The sequence below is a fragment of the Muscardinus avellanarius genome (genome assembly GCF_963383645.1).
Source record: "Muscardinus avellanarius genome assembly, chromosome: 19".
NCBI lineage: Eukaryota > Metazoa > Chordata > Mammalia > Rodentia > Gliridae > Muscardinus > Muscardinus avellanarius.
In genome coordinates, this window is record NC_137805.1 from 17577530 (window position 1) to 17595851 (window position 18322).

Below are 18322 nucleotides of genomic sequence, written 5' to 3' on the forward strand. Positions count from 1 at the left end.
TCACAGCCAGCCTCAGCTATTATGTGAGGCCCTTCGCTACTTAGTGAGACCGTGTTTCAAAATAAAGAATAAAAAAATCAGGCTGGGGGTATAACTCAGAGGTGGAATGTCCTAGGATTCCATCCCCAGTACCAGAAAGAAAGAAAGAAAGAAAGAAAGAAAGAAAGAAAGAAAGAAAGAGAAAGGAAGGGAAAGGAAGGGAGAGAGAGAGAGAGAGAGAGAGAGAGAGAGAGAGAGAGAGAGAGAGAGAGAGAGAGAGAGAGGAAGGAAGGTATCACAAGTAAAACCAGCAGGTGTTTGCTGAAGACCTGCCACATGTCAAGCAAAGGGCTAATAAAATTTGGCTTCAGATGGCACACTCCTGCCCAGGGAGCTAGAGCCTGGCATTCAGATGGGCTAATTAGTCCAGATGGTTTTATAGGTGGGATGGGTCTTACAACATAGTCAGCAACTCTGACGCTAACTGTGCCCAGCAGGGAAGTCCGGTCCACACCGTGGGTGTTGGAACCCTTTGGGCTCGTCTCGGCCCACTCTTAAGTTTGGACGCCTTGAGCCCTCTCACCAGCAAAGAGAAGTTCTGGTTGGATGGGTGTGGTGTCTACATAGGACATTTTGAACAGTTTAAGCCAAACACCTGTAAGATGAATAAGAGTTCGAGAGGTAGACACCGGATGCGTAATAATGAACATTCTCTCCTTTTCTGAAAACCCAGGGACGTTCTGCCCTTCACCTTGAAGTTGCCTTATGCCATTTCTACAGCCAAGACAGAGGCGCAGCTCGAAAAACTCGCCCAGCTGGGACTAAGTAAGTGGAAGCCCCTCCCCAGGTCTCTCTTAAAAACATTTACGGAGGAGTCGACGCAGAGCCACCAAAGGCTGAACCGCTACGTCGAACACACCTGTGGTCAAAAAGACTCTCCCAGCCGGGCGTGGTGGTGCAGGCTTGTAATCCCAGTATTTGGGAGGCTAAGACAGGAGGATTACAGGTTCGAAGCTAGCCTCAGCTAATTAGTGAGGCCATCTGCAACTTAGTGAGACCCTGTTTCCAAATAAAAAAGAAGGAAATAGGCTTGGGGGTATATATTAGAGGTAAAATGCCCTTGGGTTCCATCCCTAATACCACCAAATTCCCCCCAACACACACACACACACACACACACACACACACACACACACACACACCTCATGGCAAAACCCAGCCCTCAGTCTGTGAGGCCCTTTCACACTTTCTGAGATTCTTTATGCAGGTGAGGCTGGCGCTGAGATTGTCTGGGTAGCTCCCAGATCTCGCCAGCTTCTGTCAACGACGTAGAGCTTCCTACCCAAATGCCGGAGTCCCGTGTACACAGCATACACCGCTGTGATCCGTCAGGGCTCCCCTTTCCGTTACATCTGGCTGGGGAAGGGCGGTGCTTGACAGACAGAGAAATCCAGCCTTCCCCATCTCGTGCGCAAGGTTTTATTTTTGAGGGGCCTGTGAGCGCAGCCTACATTTCTGTGCTTTGAGGAATTTGACAACAAAGGCATCTCAGATCACATCTGCCCCAGTTCCTCTTGCTGTCCAGGTCCCGCCCTGCCGTCCTGGGTCACGTCCCGTTCCCTGCCACAGATCCCTGCTCTGACGGCTGGGCCTCTTCCCTGAGGTCCGGAAGCCTCTGCAGCTCTGCCGGCCAGCGGATCAGGACGTGCACCTCACCCACTTTACTCTCTTTGCCCCATTGCTCGGGGGAATGTGTGTGGGTTTAACGTTTGCACAGAATTTCCCCTCAACGTGGATAAGGGAGACTCTCTTAATATTTCAGGACTTCTCTCTTGGAAGAGATAAATCGTCAAACCACAGTATTTGAATGGAAGTTCGAAATGCTTAAGCCCCATACTAGAATTCCTAGAACATTAAGAAACTATGACACCTGGCCCCGAAAAATCAAGAACATGGGTTCCTCCTTTGGCGTATTTTGCTTTTAGTCTAAGGAACTTGTTTTGAAGTGGGAATCATTCTGAGGGAGCCTCCCTATCCTCAGAGAAGCCTGGGGGTGGTTCCAGGCTCCCTTCTGGAACCAAGATTGCCTCAAAAGGATTGCCTCATGTGTCTGAGGTCTTTCTGGGTAGTAAGATTTGGAAAGAGAATCCTGCAGGGGGTGGCGGAGGATGGCAGGGCCATAGCAGTGTCCTGACTTAAGAGGTAAACCTTCTCTTGGAACTAAGTGCTTCATATATTTGGAAAAAATTAAAATACCTTCTGAGGTTAATATCATCAACTGGATTATAGGGCCTTTCCTCCTCCTCCTCCTCCTCCTCCTCCTCCTCCCCTCCTCCTTCCCTCCCCTTTTTCCTTCTCCACCTCTCCCTCCCTCTCCCCTCCTCCACTCTTTCCCTCTCTCTTCCTCCTCCCCCTCCTCTTCCTCCCCCGTCCTCCTCCCCCCTCTTCTCCCTCCTCCCCTTCTTTCCCTCCCCCTGCCCCTCCTCCTCCTCCATGCTAGAGATGCATGTAGGGCTATACACTAGCCCCCGATTCAGACTCTGAAGACACACACCAGGATTCACTCGTCCGCAGTGCGCCGCCTTCCCGCGGCTCTGCTCTGGTGGTCAGCACACAGTGTGTGCCTCGTGCTGGGGCCGGAGGACTGCAGCAAGGGTGACCTTTGTGCCGTACCAAGATAAAAACAAAGATTCTTTGCTCCAGTGGCTGTGAACTAACCAGAAGTGAATGAAGACTAACGAATATATGTTCAACGCGCGACTCTCGGCATACCCATCTTGGGTAGAGACCGCACATCTTACAACTCGTTTACTCATTTTTCCAACATTTCTCAAGGGGCCTGCTATGTGGCGGGCACTGAGCCTCCCGCCACGGGCCTGGAGGATGATAAGCTTTCCTCTCCCAAACTCGTGCGGTTCATAGTTGACGGGAGACACACATCTATACGGCCTCAGTGTTGTAAGCCTTGTGAGGTCCTACAACGCCTGCAGCCGGGACGGCAGGACGTAAAGGGCCTAGGAGGAGGATTAGTACCTTTCAAACCCACTGAGGATCACAGGTTTGAAGCCAGCCTCAGCAACTTCAGTGAGACTCTGTTTCAAAAATAAAAAAAAAAAAGGGCTGGGGTGAGCCAGGCATGGTGAACACGCTTGTAATCCCAGTATTTGGGAGGCTGAGACAGGAGGATCACAGGTTCCGGGCTAGCCTCAGCTACTTAGTGAGACCCTCTGCAACTTAGCGAGACCCTGTTTCAAAATAAAGAATAAAAATTAGGACTGGAGCTATATAGCTCAGAGGTAGAATGCCCCCGTGTTCCATCCCTAGTACTGGGGGAAGGAAAGGGGGCTGGGGTATAACTTGGTGATAGAATACCCCTGGGCTCAATGCCCAGTACCACCATAAAAAAGTAGACACATGCTAAACTAATTTTAATGATTTATTGTTATGCATTACATGTAAAAAATGCTATCATTTTAACACGTAATCGATGTTAAATTTCCAAAAGGAATTCACAATAGATTTTACTTTTTTGCTTTTTTTTTTACTAAATGTTCAGAATCCATGCCTATTGTATACTCATACTCGATTCAGTCTCTAAACTTACATAAGCAATATCTGATCTGTATTTAGATTTCATCGAATTCACAGTAGAAAAAGTACATTTGCATACCCAAACATTTTCCACGGACTCAACGGAGCATGTTTTAAAATCCAACTCGATGGGAGTACGGTCTGGAGCCCCTCGGTGGCCCCAGGTCCTCCGGGATTTCGGCAGCCAGCTGTGGCCGTTGGCCCTGGTGTTGGGTGGCAGGGAGCAGGGAGGGAAGGATGTGAGGAGGACTCTCGAAGCAGCTGGCACAGGGGTGAACACCAAGAGCCGTGTCACCAACAGACAGGGCAGGGCCGGGGCTCCCGGGGAAACCTCTCTCCAACGCCCCCTGGCCAGGGGAAGAAACAGACACCCCAGAGAGAAACAGAGGGAGAGAGAAAGAATTTGACCCGGGCCCGGTGGTCAGCGCAACATGGACTTAACAGCGCGACCACCTCCCCCAGAGAGCACGGGAGGCCGAGGCTCTTGGGCAAGGGACCCGCTAGTCCAGGTATAGTCCGCACTGCTCCAGAGACAGTGGAATATTTACAGCCTTGGCCAGGAGGTTATAGGATTTGGGCACGAAAAATAGCAAACCAGAATGATCAGTGGGTAGAGCGGGGGCTGCCTTTAACATTTGCGTAGGCTTGATCGCTTTCTTTCCTGTCTTTCCTCGCTGAGGGGACCCATGAGCCCACTTTTCCTCTTCTAGGGGTTTAAGTGCTGAATGTGTAAAACCCCAAGCAGATTGTGTAACCTCCCCCAGGCCCAGCTGCCGGCCCTGCTTGCTAAAGCGGAACCTTGTGGCCCGGATCCTTGGCGGGCGGCCGTCCTCAGAGGGCATCCCAGGAGAAGTGATTGGAAAGGGCGGTGTTGCTTGGAGAGCTGACTCGGAGTTTGGAAAGGAACCGGGGGCCCCTGAGGGCCTTTTTCCTAACTTAGACTGTACCAGTCCTTTTCTTTTTTTCTTTTTCTTTCATTCTTTTTTTTTTTTTTTTGAGCTTACCGGTGCAGAGGGCCAGGCTGGAGGTGTCTTGGCCCCAGCCAGTATTTCTCCAGGGCTTTGAAGACGAGAGGCTCTTGGGACCTTCCCAGGGCAGCCTCTTTGCCCTCCCCAGTAACAGAATACAATAAAAGCAAAAATAATTAAAAAAAAAACCCAACTCCCAGGCGTAGCACCTCGCCTTCCCATGTTTGTCCTCGGAGGGCTTTCTTTAATTTGTGGAGGGATGGCCTGCGTGTACTGTATTTACATTCTTGTGTTCATCGGTAATGACTTTCAGATTTTTGGAGCTCCTCATCTGACAGCAGACCCCCCAACTCTCCACCTCCCCATAGGCCTCTCTCCTCCTCCTCCGACGGCGACGGCCTCTGCCCGGCCTCCGAGCGTCAGCTCTGCCTCATAAACGGAGTGCATTCTATAAAAACCAGGACGCCTTCGGAGCTGGAGTGCAGCCAGACCAACGGAGCCTTGTGCTTTATAAATCCCCTTTTCTTGAAAGTGCACAGCCAGGACCTCAGCGGAGACCTGAAGCAACGGAGCTTGAGGACTCCCAAGGCGGATGGCACGGAGAGGCCTCGGTCTCCCCCGCCCCGGCCCCCGCCGCCCGCTATTAATAGTCTCCACACAAGCCCTCGGCTGTCCGGGACTGAAAGCCAGACGAGCATGCCAGAAACAGTCAACCATAACAAACATGGGAATGTAGCTCAGCTTGGAACGAAACCAACTCCCATCCCTCCGCCCCGGCTGAAGAAGCAGGCTTCTTTTCTGGAAGCGGAAGGCGGCGCGAAGACCTTGACCGCCAGTCGGCCAGCCCCGGGCCAGGAGCCCGAGCTGTGCGCAGCTGGCCGGGCAGGTGGAGCCCCGCCTGGGGACGCCCCCGGGGATTGCTCAAGAGCCCGGCCTCCCAGCTCTGAATCACGGCCCCCGTGCCATGGGGGCCGGCAGAGACTGAGCAACATGAGCGTTTCGACTTCCTCCTCCGACTCGCTGGAGTTCGACCGGAGCATGCCTCTGTACGGCTACGAGGCAGACACCAACAGCAGCCTCGAGGACTACGAAGGGGAGAGCGACCAGGAGACCATGGCGCCCCCCATCAAGTCCAAAAAGAAAAGGAGCAGCTCCTTCGTGCTGCCCAGGATCGTCAAGTCCCAGCTGCGGAAGGTGAGCGGGGTACTCAGCTCCTTCATGACCCCCGAGAAGCGGATGGTCCGCAGGATCGCTGAGCTGTCCAGGGATAAGTGCACCTACTTCGGGTGCCTGGTGCAGGACTACGTGAGCTTCCTGCAGGAGAACAAGGAGTGCCACGTGTCCAGCACGGACATGCTGCAGACCATCCGGCAGTTCATGACCCAGGTCAAGAACTACCTGTCCCAGAGCTCCGAGCTGGACCCGCCCATCGAGTCGCTGATCCCCGAAGACCAAATCGGTAAGTACCAGCAAATACTGAGGTCCGCGGTATCGTGTCAGGGGGTGCGCCCTGTGCTAGTTGTCTGGATGGAGTTTACTCCGAGGCTCAAGACCACACGCAGCTCCGCCTGATCGGAACAAAGGGGTTCTGTTTGTTTCATAAGGTTGACCCTAAAAGGTCAACGCTAGAGACTCCTTCAGAGCAGGCAAAAGAGAGCGGACAGACATTTCCAGGCAACTCGGAAGAAGCGAGCCCACACTCCGGGAAGGGGCTTGGGGAGCGATGATGGATGGGCAGGATGCTGCTGCCGGGCGGTGTCTGTTCCACTTTGGAGGGCCGGCTCCTGCCTCCAGCTGTGCTGTGTCCTGCATCTGCTGGGCATTTGCTGAACTTTGCAGTGTGCAGGTGGGGTGCGCATGGAAGGTATTTTTACTGAGAGGCAGTAGGGGTTTTGTTCCTCTTTGTTTGGAAAGTAAAACAGTGTTTTGTTTTTGTTTTTTTGGTACTAGGAAATTGAACTGAGGCATTCTACCTCTGAGCTATTTACCCAACCAACTTTTTTTTTTTTTTTTTTTTTTGGAAACAGGGTCTCTCACTAAGTTGCTGAAGGTTTTGCTAAATTACCAAGGCTGCCTGGCTTTGAACCTGTGATCTTCCTGTCTCAGCTTCCCAAGTACTGGGATCACAGGCATGCACCATTGTGCCTGGCTGCAAAGTAAACTTCTTATGTCTTCAGGGAGTTCAAAGACTGTATATGCAGAGCCCTGAGTTTCTACCCTGGGCACACCCAGAAACTAGCACTAGCCAGGGACGCTTTGACCAAGTCCTCCCTCAAGGTCATGTCCTGGGCCTTTGACCCACAGAGTTCTGTGCAGGGCACGGCGTTGGGGATAAACAACAACAACAACTGTTGAGGTCAGGGTGGGGGCACTTTTCTTTGGTATACCTTTAAAAGCAGTAAGATAGCCAAGGGGAAATACTTTCTCTATAACCTCATTGGAGGGCTGACTTGCTAATAATTACTTTGGAACTAGTTGCCAAGGCAAATTTGAACTTGGCAAGCAGGCTCTTTTTCCAGGGCAAGAGTATTGAAGGGTTCTGTTTTGTTTTGTTTCATAAGGTTGACTCTAAAAGGTTAATTCCAGAGACTTCCTTCACAGCAGGCAAAAGAGAAAGCTTCCAGGCCACTCAGAAGAAGCGCAGCTCCCAACTCCTTCCTTTCTGCCCGGCTGTTTGTTGAAAGTAGTAAACAGTGTGTGGTAGAGTTTCTCCCTTTCTTTCTTTCTCTCTCCCTCTCTCTCTCTCCCTCTCTCTCTCTCTCTCTCTCTCTCTCTCTCTCTCTCTCTCTCTCTCTCTCTCTCTCTCCCCCCCCCCTCCTGAAAGTGAATTTGAGCGACTCTGATTCTGATTTGCTCACAAAGGAATGAAAGCCGTGTTTGTTTTCTTGGGGTTTGATCAGGGCGTGGTCAGAGCTGGGTTGTTGCTGAAGCCGGCGCTCAAGGGACTGTGTCTTTGCCAAGTGCCTCAGAATTGAGAAGGCTCCAGGAGATGGCAGAATATTTATAGAAGCCGCCTGTCTCTCCGCACCCCGTCCCCTAGAGTCCCCTCTCCAGCGAGACCAGCTCTGAGTATTAGCAGGGACCCCCACCCCTGACCTGCAGGAGGAGCTTCCTGTCCAGGGCTGGGGGGCAGCCAGCAGGCGCTGATGTCAGGCCTGAGCTATGCGGCAGCGCCAGCCTGCCCACAGAGAGGGGGCTCCGGCGGAACCAGGGCCCCGCGGCCGCTGCTTCCCTGCTGATGTAGCCAGCCGCACTCTCAGCCAGTCCTGGGAAGGTCTTCTGCCAGCTCCTTTTGTAGTTAAGTTCAGAGATGGTATTGCTCTTAAGAGCTCACAGGCTTGTGCTTTCCAGAGATATGCCAAAAATCTCTGCTGCGGAAGATGCCCTTTGATTTAAAATCCTAGGTCCTAATGAGAAGAGAAACCAACATCTGCGGTGTCTTGGACGTGAGCCCGGCAGCCTGTCCGGGCTATTTCGGGGGGTCCTCACCGTATCCTGTGAAAGAGACGTTTGCACCCCTCGTGGGGTGGAGGAAGGCAGGTGCGACCGTATGTCCCATGGCCACACCAGGTAGCACCTCTCGAGGGCAGCACTTGAACTTCTGGGGTTCTGACTCCACCCCCTGCCGCTGACCGTCAAGGGCGACCCTAACAGTTGACTGAGCCTTGGTCAGCCAGCTGCGAGCTGAGCCCTTTGTGGAAGTGTAGGTGTGACCTCCGGAAACATGGCCAGGCTATTCTGTAGGTTTGTTGATCCTGGGTGTTTGTGATGGGGTCTCACTACGTTGCTCAGGCTGGCCTCAAACTCCTGGACTCCAGCAGTGTTCCTGCCTCAGTGTCCCAAGAAGCCGAGACTACCGTGGTGGACCACATACCTGATCTGGTTGGGTGTTTTTAATGTTTGTGTTAGAGCAGGCAGTTCATCCTGTTTCTTCGCCAATGAAAACATCCTTCTGCTCTGAAAGTCTAGCAGAAGTGGGGGACATTTGAAAGTGAGAGGAAGGTGCTTGGGGCAGAGCACAGAATCTCACGGTGGGGAGGGGATGACAAGCCAGTTACTGGAAAGTCAGACCCCAATCGCCTCTTTGTACAACCTCCTGCTGGGAGGACTCACTAGTCCACTGTGTCCTGGTTAAGGCAGAGATTCTTTTGAGACTCGCCACTCAGGGTTGGCAGATTTCTGTAGACAGTGTTCACATTTCGGAGATTCCAGGAGCAGAGACCAAGATGATTAGCGCAGTGTGCGGAGGGGGATGCTGGGGACATGGCGGGTGGGCGTGCGTTCATCCCAGGTGTCCCTGTCTGATGGGTGCTCGTGTCACTTCACTTCCTGGGACAAACACCAGATCATCTTCACTTTGAATACCATTCCCAGAATCTCAAGCCTCCAACTTGTTCTGAACAGGTGTCTACTAAAGTTTGATAGGCTTTTCAAGAATGCCAGCGGGGTGTCTCTGTGTTAAAAGAATCTTGACCTGTTATCCTTTCCCTTACCTTTTGGAGGACAGAGGGAGGTCCAAACTAAGAGGCAGGAATTCTAACTTAAAGCCTAAAGTTAGAGGGCATCCATCCTGAAATCGAGGGAGCAGGACGAGGCATTTCACTGCTCTAAGCCCTGTAGAACTGGAGCAGCCATTCACAGATGACAGTGACTCTTTGAAGCCAGGCGTGATGGCACATGCCTGTGACCCCAGTACCCAGGAGCCTGAGACAAGAGGATCACAGGTTTGCAGACAGCCTCACCAACTTAGCAAGGCCCTCAGCAACTTAGTGAGACCCTGTTTCCAAATTTAAAAGACAGAGGGCTAAATGAGTGATGTGTGCTTGTCTGACTGTGATATGATACACCGATAAAAAGAAATAAATAAATAACAAAATAGCTCAGAGGCAGGATGCTCCTGAGTTCAGTTCCCAGTACCACACACACACACACACACACGAGTATTTGAATGTGTGCGTGTGGCTCTCCCTAGTGGATGGAGATGATGAAGATGATGCTAATCTGTCTTCTTCAAAGGGCGGTTCTTTGGTTGTATAAAGAGAAGCCAATGGCAGAAGTTATACATGGTTCTCACTCACTTTAATTGTGCCCATGTGCTGATGCCCCCATCTCTTCTAGCACTTTCTAAGGAAGTAGAAGGGATAAGCAGTGACTCGATTTCAAAAAATGGAAAACTGCCCCTTTGTCAGTGGTCATATCCTATCCTGGAAATTTTCATTCTGTTGGACCACCCCTTGGCATATTTCTACCCCAAAGCCCTGACGTTAGAGACTCTTGAGCCCGAATCTGTTGCCTGACGTCAGCATGGCTGTTCTGGCTGGAGAGTGGAGTCAAGGAGGATGAGACCTGGGCTGGTTTCCATGGAAACCTGCTCACCCCGCACTCGGTCTCTTTCTGGCTATCACATACCCTCATGGCTTCAAAGTGGTACACAGGGCAGGCCGATGCTATAACAGACAGCGGCACAAAGCCCCGGGGCCGGTTCCTTCCTCGTCAGAGTGAGTCCCGTCCAGTCTGTCGTGCCGCACTGTGACGTGGAGATGGCGGCTGCCCCAAAAGTTGCTTCTCCTTAGAGTCAGGTTTTCACATCATACCACTTTTTGGCTTGGTCTTTTTTGACCAATGGAAGAATTCGGTCTAAAATTCCTGGTAAAGAAACCTCTATTTTGCAAAACTTACTGTCATGTGATGGCTATTTGTTTTCATTTTGGTTAAGAAGAATTTTTATTTCTGGAGATAGCAATCTTAGGAAATCCCTTTGTTTTCAAGTTTTGATTCAAGAAAAACAAAATTGATCCCAACTCTGGAAATATTAGTAATCCCAAATTTTCTGTTTACTCACACTCTTCACAACAGACTATCATCTGTGATACGAAACAGCCAACCATTCACATTCCTAAGTCAATGGTGAAAGACAAGATGATCTTATTTTCTTTATTCAAGTGCTATAAACCCAAATATATGTTTTCCCCCCAAAGAACATTTTAATTACTTGAAGAAGTACCCTTGAGACCAATTGCCACCAATTTTAAAGAACATATCAGTTCACGTATCCAAGTATTTCTTTTGGGGGTGGATACTGGGAATGGAACCTAGGGGCATTCTACCTCCGAGTGATGCCCCCAGCCCTATTTTTCTTTATTTTGAAACAGGGTCTCACTAACTTGCAGAGGGCCTCACTAGCCGAGGCTGGCTGCAAACCTGCGATCCTCCTGTCTCAGCCTCCCAAGTACTGGGATTACAAGCATGTGCCACCACACCCGGATTTATTTCATTGTTTAATAGAGAAACAATACCAAAAATGTGGTCAGACACCAGAATATAATGCATTCGTTGAAAAGGGGCTAGAGAGTCAGACATCGTAGCACACAGCTGCAGCTCCAGCCATTCAAGAGTCTGAGGCAGGAGGCTCACTCGAGCTCAGGAGTTCAAGACCAATCTGGGCAAGATAACAAGACCTTCCTCTGTCCCCCAAAACAGGGGTAAACATTGATATCATTCCCTAGGAGTTAAACAGTTAGGACTACTTGGGTTAAGATCAATTTTTAAACAGCAAGTACTCAAGTCTGATGTAAGTTCCCATATTAAATGTGATTTATTTTTGATTTTTTAATTCTCTATATGGTTCAGGCCCTGCGGTATTTATTTGTTTCAAGAGGCATGGCCAGAGAAGAGTGTTAGTGCCAAAATGAAATGAAAACCTTGAGTCCTCTGACTTCTCACGTAGTCCTGTGACCCTGTTGCCTAAAAAGGAGCCAAAGTCCTCATAAAGTTAAAACTGGGCAGCGAAATCAGAGTAAAGCTGGCCTTTTATGAAATACAAAAAGAATACTTATATTAGTTTTGAAAATCAAGTAGATAGAAGCTACAACACAGAGATGGGGCATCGTCTGTCGAATAATTTTTACTCTAGGGCATCAACATCAGGCTGATTATTTATATCGTCCAAAAGAAGGCTCCCAGGCCTGCCTCTGAGCATCACCGGTAATCACTGACTCCGTGGTAACCAGGGAACGGTCCTCCGGGCAAGTCACCCGGGCCTGGCGGGGAGGTGGGGAGTGGGCGAGGGTCTCTCCAGATAGGCCTGTCTGTGCTAGAGTGCTTTCTGAAATATCCTGGAATCTCCCTGCCTCCGGGCAGGAAACACGTCAGATGAAAGAGGAATTGGTGTTAAGTATGGAGGGCCGTGACCCAAGGCTCCCCTGAGCCACTGGGTGGTTTGAATGAGATAATCACAGGCTGCTGGGGCCCGGCACATTTTTCCAGCACTCTGCCCCCACGCAGGGACAGTTGTAGCTGGCTGCCCCTATGAAGGCAGCGCTGGTAGACGGAGCCCTCGCCTCTCCAAAGGATACAGCACCCAAGATGCCCGGCTCACCTGTGGTTCCCAGGCCGTGAGGTGAGGATAGAATGAGGCCCTGGGCCAGGTGTGGTGGCGCATGCCTGGAATCTCAGTACCTGGGAGGCTGGCCCGGGAGGATGGCAGGTTCGAGGCCAGCCTCAGCAACTTGGAGAGGTTCTCAGCAACTTAATGGGACTCCTATTTCCAAATTCAAAAAGAAAATAGACGTGTTTCTGAAGCTCTGTTTCCTCCTCTGCAAAATGGGCGTGGGTGGCGTTTCGTGCAGGTGAGGGAGGGAGTTGTTTGGGGGATTAGCTGACAATGGATTAAATGTGTAGAGAGCGCTCGGCTCTCTCAGCCCATCCTAGCTTCCAGTGGTAATCGCTGTCATTGCGATCTAGAGTGGTAGAAGCATACACAGGGTAAGGTCAAAGGTGTTCGGAAGTCGCACGAGTTTATTAGCACAAAATAACCAAGCAGACCAAGTAGTCTGTTTTAATGCCAGGTGTGAAGCGAGTGTATTGTTTTCTTTTTCTGCCTTTGTTGTTGTTTCTACTTCCATATTGCGGTACTGATGATCAACGCTGCAGCGCTCTACCTCTGACTGTCCCCCTCCTGTGGCTCTATTCTGTTTTTTTTTATTTTGAATCAGGGTGTCTCCCTAAGTTGCTGTATATTGGTCTTGAACATGCAATCCTCCTGTCCCAGCCTCCCAAGCGCTAGGATTACAGACACACGCCGTCACGCCTGACTGTTGATTCCTACTTTATAACCTCATTCTCTTCAACCCTGATTCCTAAAGTTATAGAAAGCTCTGTCTGTAATCAGAGAGCTCTCTCCAGATGTGGAAGAGCCCAGAGACAAAGAACATGGGCTGGGGACCGCATCACTGGAGATCAGCTTTAATTCTGGGCCTTGGTTTTAACTTCGAGATATAGGGAAATCGTTTTCAGTATTTCTACATCTGGCTTAGATTTCTCTTTGTCCCTGGACTTCTAATAATAGCTATTAATTTGGATTCAATATGATCTGACCCCGTGTCAGGAATTCCGAAGGCCGGAGAGATGAGCCAGTGATCTCCAATATACACACAAGTGGATACATCCGATTCCAAAATGAAATAAAAATGGAATCAAAGTGTCAATATTAGGTGCAGGCACTGCAGCAGAACTCAGGTGGCTTTGGGGTGAATATGCAGGCATGTGAGACTTAAGAGCTGGTCTGGGAAAGACAGGAATATACCACGTCTAGCCTGGAGCTCCGGACTCCTGGTACTGCTCATTTTCGTATCAGCCAAGAAAGCTTCTCTGTTGGGTAGCCATCCAGAGGAGGAGGGAAAGCACTGCGGCCCACACCTCAAGGTGTTTCCTAACTGAACAGAAACACACTTGAATATTTTTAATTTTGAAATAACTTGAGACTTACAGAAAAGTTGCACAAATAGTACAGGGAAGTGTCTGGCCTTCACCCCGATTCCCGCGTGTTGACACTGCCCGTGTATCCCGTCCCCCCCACCCCGCTTACACACACGTGTGAACTTCTACTCTCCTTTTCTCTCACCATCGCAGGGTAAGTTTCAGACAACATTCTCCTTTTCCCTAAATACTTTATTTCATAGTCCTGAAAACAAGTCCCCTGTTAGGTCACTACAGTAGTTATCAAACCCACCGTGACCTAGCCAGCCGGCTCTGTTCACTCTCCTAATGAGCCACTGCTAAAAAAAGAGAGAGAGAGACAGACAGACAGACAGACAGACAGACAGATCCAATCCAAGATCACACACTACATATTTATTTGAATTTATTTCCTCTGAAAATATCTTTAAGGGATCTTGAACTTTCCTATTAAAATTTCTTCCTAGCTGGGCATGGTGGCGCATGCTTGTAATCCCAGCATCTGGGAGGCTGAGATAGAATAGTGGTTTGTGGAGCCGGGCGTGGTGGCGCACACTTGTGATCCCAGCATTCGGGAGGCTGAGACCTGAGGATCGCGGTTCGCGGACAGCCTCGGCTACTTAGTGAGGCCCTCTGCGACTCAGTGAGACCCGGTTTCAAAATAAAGAATAAAAAATAGGGCAGGAGTGTAGCCCAGAGGTTGAATGCCCCTGGGTTCCATCCCCAGACCCGCAAAAGTAAATAAAAATAAATAAATAAATAAATGAATGACAGGATTGACAGAAAGATTTTTAAAAAAAATAATAGTGGTTTGTGGACAGCCTCAGCTATTAGTCAGGCCCTTTGCAACTCAGTGAGACCCTGTTTCAAAAAAAAGAATCAGCCGGGTGTGGTGGTGCGCACTTGTAATCCCAGCGCTTGGGAGGCTGAGACAGGAGGATCACGCAGGTTCGAAGCCAGCCTCAGCAACTTAGTGAGACCCTGTTTCCAAATAAAGTATAAAATAATTCTGGGAGTGTAGCCCAGAGGTAGAAAAGCCCCTGGGTTCCACCCCAGTACCACACACACACACACAAAAGAATAAAAAATAGGGCTGGGGGTGTAGCTCAGAGGTAGAATACCCATGGGTTCCATTCCTAGTACCACACACAAAAATATTCCTCCTTTAGTCCGGTGAGCCCTCACTTTTCTGAAGGATACGGCACCCACGATGTCCAGCTCATCTGTAGTTTCCAGGCAGCGAGACAGGGATAGAATGAGGCTGCAGGTCAGGTGTGGTGGCGCATGCCTGTAATCCTAGTACTTGGGAGGCTGAGACAGGAGAATCACAGGTTCAAGGCCAGCCTCAGCAACTTGGCGAGGTTCTTAGCAACTTAGTGAGACCCTGTTTCCAAATGAAAAATAAAATAGGGCTGGGGAGGGCAACTCAAGAGGCGGAATGCCCCCGGGTTCAATCCCTAGTGCTACAAAAATAAATAAATAAATAAATAAATAAATAAATAAATAAATACATACATACAAAAATGTTTGAGTTGGGTGTTGGGGCAAACGCTTGTAATCCTAGTACTTGAGAGGCTGAGACAGAAGGACCACAGGTCTGAGGCCAGCCTCTGCAATTTAGTGGGATTGTATTTCAAAATCAAAAAATAAAATAGGGCTAGGGGTATAGTTCAGAGGTAGAATGGCCCTGGGTTCAATCCCCAGTACAGAGGAAGGGAGGAGGGAGGGAAGGAAGGGAGAGAAGGAAGGAAGGAAGGGAGGGAGGGAGGAAACTGTCGGTGCCGTGGTGTTGCTGCGCGCTGTCTGTTGGGTGTTGGACGGTGACGCGCCCACCCTCTTGCAGCCTCCTAAGTTCTTAGAACACAGACGCCGCGTCTCTTCCTTCTTCGGATGTGGTCACTGTGGCTGCTCTTTCTCTGGCAGACGTGGTCCTGGAGAAAGCCATGCACAAGTGCATCCTGAAGCCCCTGAAGGGGCACGTGGAGGCCATGCTGAAGGACTTCCACGTGGCCGACGGCTCCTGGAAGCAGCTCAAGGAGAACTTGCAGCTGGTGCGGCAGAGGAACCCGCAGGAGCTGGGGGTCTTCGCCCCGACGCCGGACTTGGTGGACGTGGAGAAGATCAAGGTCAAGTTCGTGACCATGCAGAAGATGTATTCGCCGGAAAAGAAAGTCATGCTGCTGCTGAGGGCCTGCAAGCTCATCTACACCGTCATGGAGAGCAACTCAGGTGAGGCCGCGGCCCTGGCGGGGGCCGCTGCTTGCCAGCCCTGTGCCAGGATCTCTTGGGTTTGTTTGTTTGTTTGTTTTCCGTTGATTTGTTTTGTGGTACTGGAAATTGAACCCAGGGGCATCCCGTCTCTGAGCTACACCCCCAGCCCTAATTTTTTCTTTTTTGAAACAGGGTCTCGCTAGGTTGATGAGAGTCTCACTAGTTGCTGAGGCTGTCCCCGAACCTACGATCCTCCCATTTCAGACTCCTAAGTACTGGGATTACAAGTGTGCGCCACCACACCCAGTCTATGCCAGGATTTCTAATTCCCAGTATCTCTGCCCTTTGGTCTTGATTTCACCAGGCAGCTCACAGAAAGAAGGTTACCTTGGTGTCTGTCAAATTAATTATGTGTAACAGATTACAAAAACACCAGCAAATTTAGTTTGGCATCTTGAGTGCAGATCCTCCCTCTTTGAATGAGTTTGTTTGGGGAGTGATTTGAGCCCCTTAACCTTGTGCGATGCAGTTTCTATATCTGTCACTGGACAGGACCCTTCTTTCATGAGGGAAGGGCTAGCTGAGTGGAAGAACTCCGAGGGCAGCGTGAGTACTAGCAAGAATCACCCCTCCATTTGTCCATGAGGGTTCGTGCCCGTGGTCCACCGCAAGCATCAGCGCTGGGCTGGGTGCACTTCGTCACCCCGAGGCACCCCTCTCTGCAGTACAAGCCCACGAAATGCAACTGGAACCCACCAGAGTCTTTCCATGTAGGAAAGGCAGCCGGTGGGTGTCCCTTCACTGTTTCTAGTAGACTCCAGAGTATTCAAGATTCATGGATAGGGATGAGCCCCACCTTGTAATTCCATGGACAATTTCCAACTCGTTTTCAGAGTGCCGTTGCTTAATGGAAAAGCAGCAGGCGAAAACGCAAACTCTCTTAATCACTGCGTGAGTCGGTAGGAAAATGAGTGCTCGCTGCAAATCGTGGAGAGAAAGCATTAAAATCTGGGGCTGGTAATGGCAGCCTATGGACTCGGCCTCTGAAATTCCCAGGCGTGTTTCACATATACAGGAAATATATTTTCTATAGTTCATGAAATCATTTATAAAAGTTCCAAAAATAATACCCACAGAGGACTATGTTCTGCAGCATGGCTTCCCAGCCCACACACTAGTGACATCGGAGAAGGACACTTCTTTGCCGTGGGGGCTGTCCTGCTTCCTGTGGGAAGTCCAAGCATCCTGGATGCTACTGGCACACCCACGCTCCAGTTGTGACAATGAAAAATGACTCCAAACAGTGTCCCTGGCCCCGGAGAGGAGACAGCCATCCTTGAGAGAACCACCACTGTAAAGAAGACTAGAAACCCAGCATTAGGGAGGCTGAGACAGGAGGATTGTGATTCACAGACAGCCTCAGCTACTTAGCGAGGCCCTCTGCAACTCAGACCCTGTTTAAAAGTAAAGAATAAAAAATAGAGCTGGAGGTGTAGCTCAGAGGTGGAATGCCCCTGGATTCCATCCCCAGACCTGCAAAAAAAAAAAACAAAAAAAAAATAGGGCTGGGGGTGTAGCTCAGAGGTAGAATGCCCCTCAGTTCCATCCCCAGTACTGAAAAAAAAAAAACTAGAAATAAAGACTAAAGTTGTTTGTTTGTTTTTTTACTATTTGTTGCTATTAATCAACGTGCATATTCAACCTATACTGAATGGGCGAGTTTATACAAACTAACCGTGTTTTCGCATCGAGTACAGAGCAAGTTTATTCTTGACTTGGGCTTGCTTGCTTCTGGCCATTACGCTCACGGTTCATGTGCACAGAAAGCAATAGGGAACCATGATATGACTTGCTAAAAGTTAAAATTCTCCAAGGTGCTGTTGGGAGGAAGTCTGACATTGGTAATTGGTTCGCAGACTTGCATCCTTGATGTAAGGGGCTCTCAGCTGGGAGGGGCAGGGACTACACAAGACTCCAGAAACACCCACCTATGTTTATAAATAGCCCGTTTCCTCGGAATGAGTCCTTGCTGTCTAATAAAAGCAGCCGGTGGGAGGATATGAAACAGAGAAGCTGACAAAAGCGTTTCCCTGCCCATCTGCCCTGCCAGGGAGGGTGTACGGAGCCGATGACTTCTTGCCGGTCCTGACCTACGTCATCGCTCAGTGCGACATGCTGGAGCTGGACACCGAAATCGAGTACATGATGGAGCTCCTGGACCCGTCGCTGCTTCACGGAGAAGGTGACGCGCCTTTGAGAAAGTCGCGGGAACTCGGTGCTTTTTTATTTTCCATTTTTTAAATTGAGGTAGGATCCAGTGAGCAGTTTGGAATTGAGCAACTCAGTGGCATTTTACACACCCACAGCGTCATGCAATCACTACCTCTAACTAGGTCCAAACATTCTCCTCACCCCAAATAAAACCCTGTACCCATTATGTAATTACTTTTGGACATCTTAAGGTTAACTAAGTTTTAATTTTTTTTAACTTTAAATATGCACAAAGTTGGGCGTGGTGGTGCACGCTTGTAATCCCAGTATTTGGGGGGCTGAGGCCAGAGGATCGCGGTTCGCGGACAGCCTCAGCTACTTAGTGAGGCCCTCCGCAATGCAGTGAGACCCTGGAGGATTTCAGGCTCGAGGCCAGCCTCTGCAACTTAGCAAAACCCTGTTTCTTAAAATGAATAATAAATAATTAAAGCTTGGGACTTAGCTCAAAAGTAAAAGTGCCCCTGAGTTAAACCCTCCTATTCCATAAAAAAAAAAGAGAGCGAAAGACAGAGAAAGAGACAGAGAGAGAGGCAGAGAAAGAATATTTTCAACCACGGACTCAGACA

At 49.8% G+C, this 18322-nt stretch overlaps 1 protein-coding gene across 2 annotated transcripts in view; it reads left to right on the plus strand.

Annotated features, from left to right (window-relative positions):
• The window catches only part of RIN2 (Ras and Rab interactor 2), a gene marked incomplete at its 3' end in the record, with an annotated part of 87637 nt that overhangs the window by 61605 nt on the left and 7710 nt on the right, over positions 1 to 18322 (plus strand). For both annotated transcript variants that reach the window (XM_080716805.1, XM_080716806.1), the window contains exons 7-10: positions 713 to 804; positions 4852 to 5997; positions 15198 to 15503; positions 17596 to 17727. In XM_080716805.1, coding sequence (XP_080572931.1) covers positions 713 to 804; positions 4852 to 5997; positions 15198 to 15503; positions 17596 to 17727 — 1676 coding nt within the window. The remainder of the gene's footprint in view (positions 1 to 712; positions 805 to 4851; positions 5998 to 15197; positions 15504 to 17595; positions 17728 to 18322) is intronic.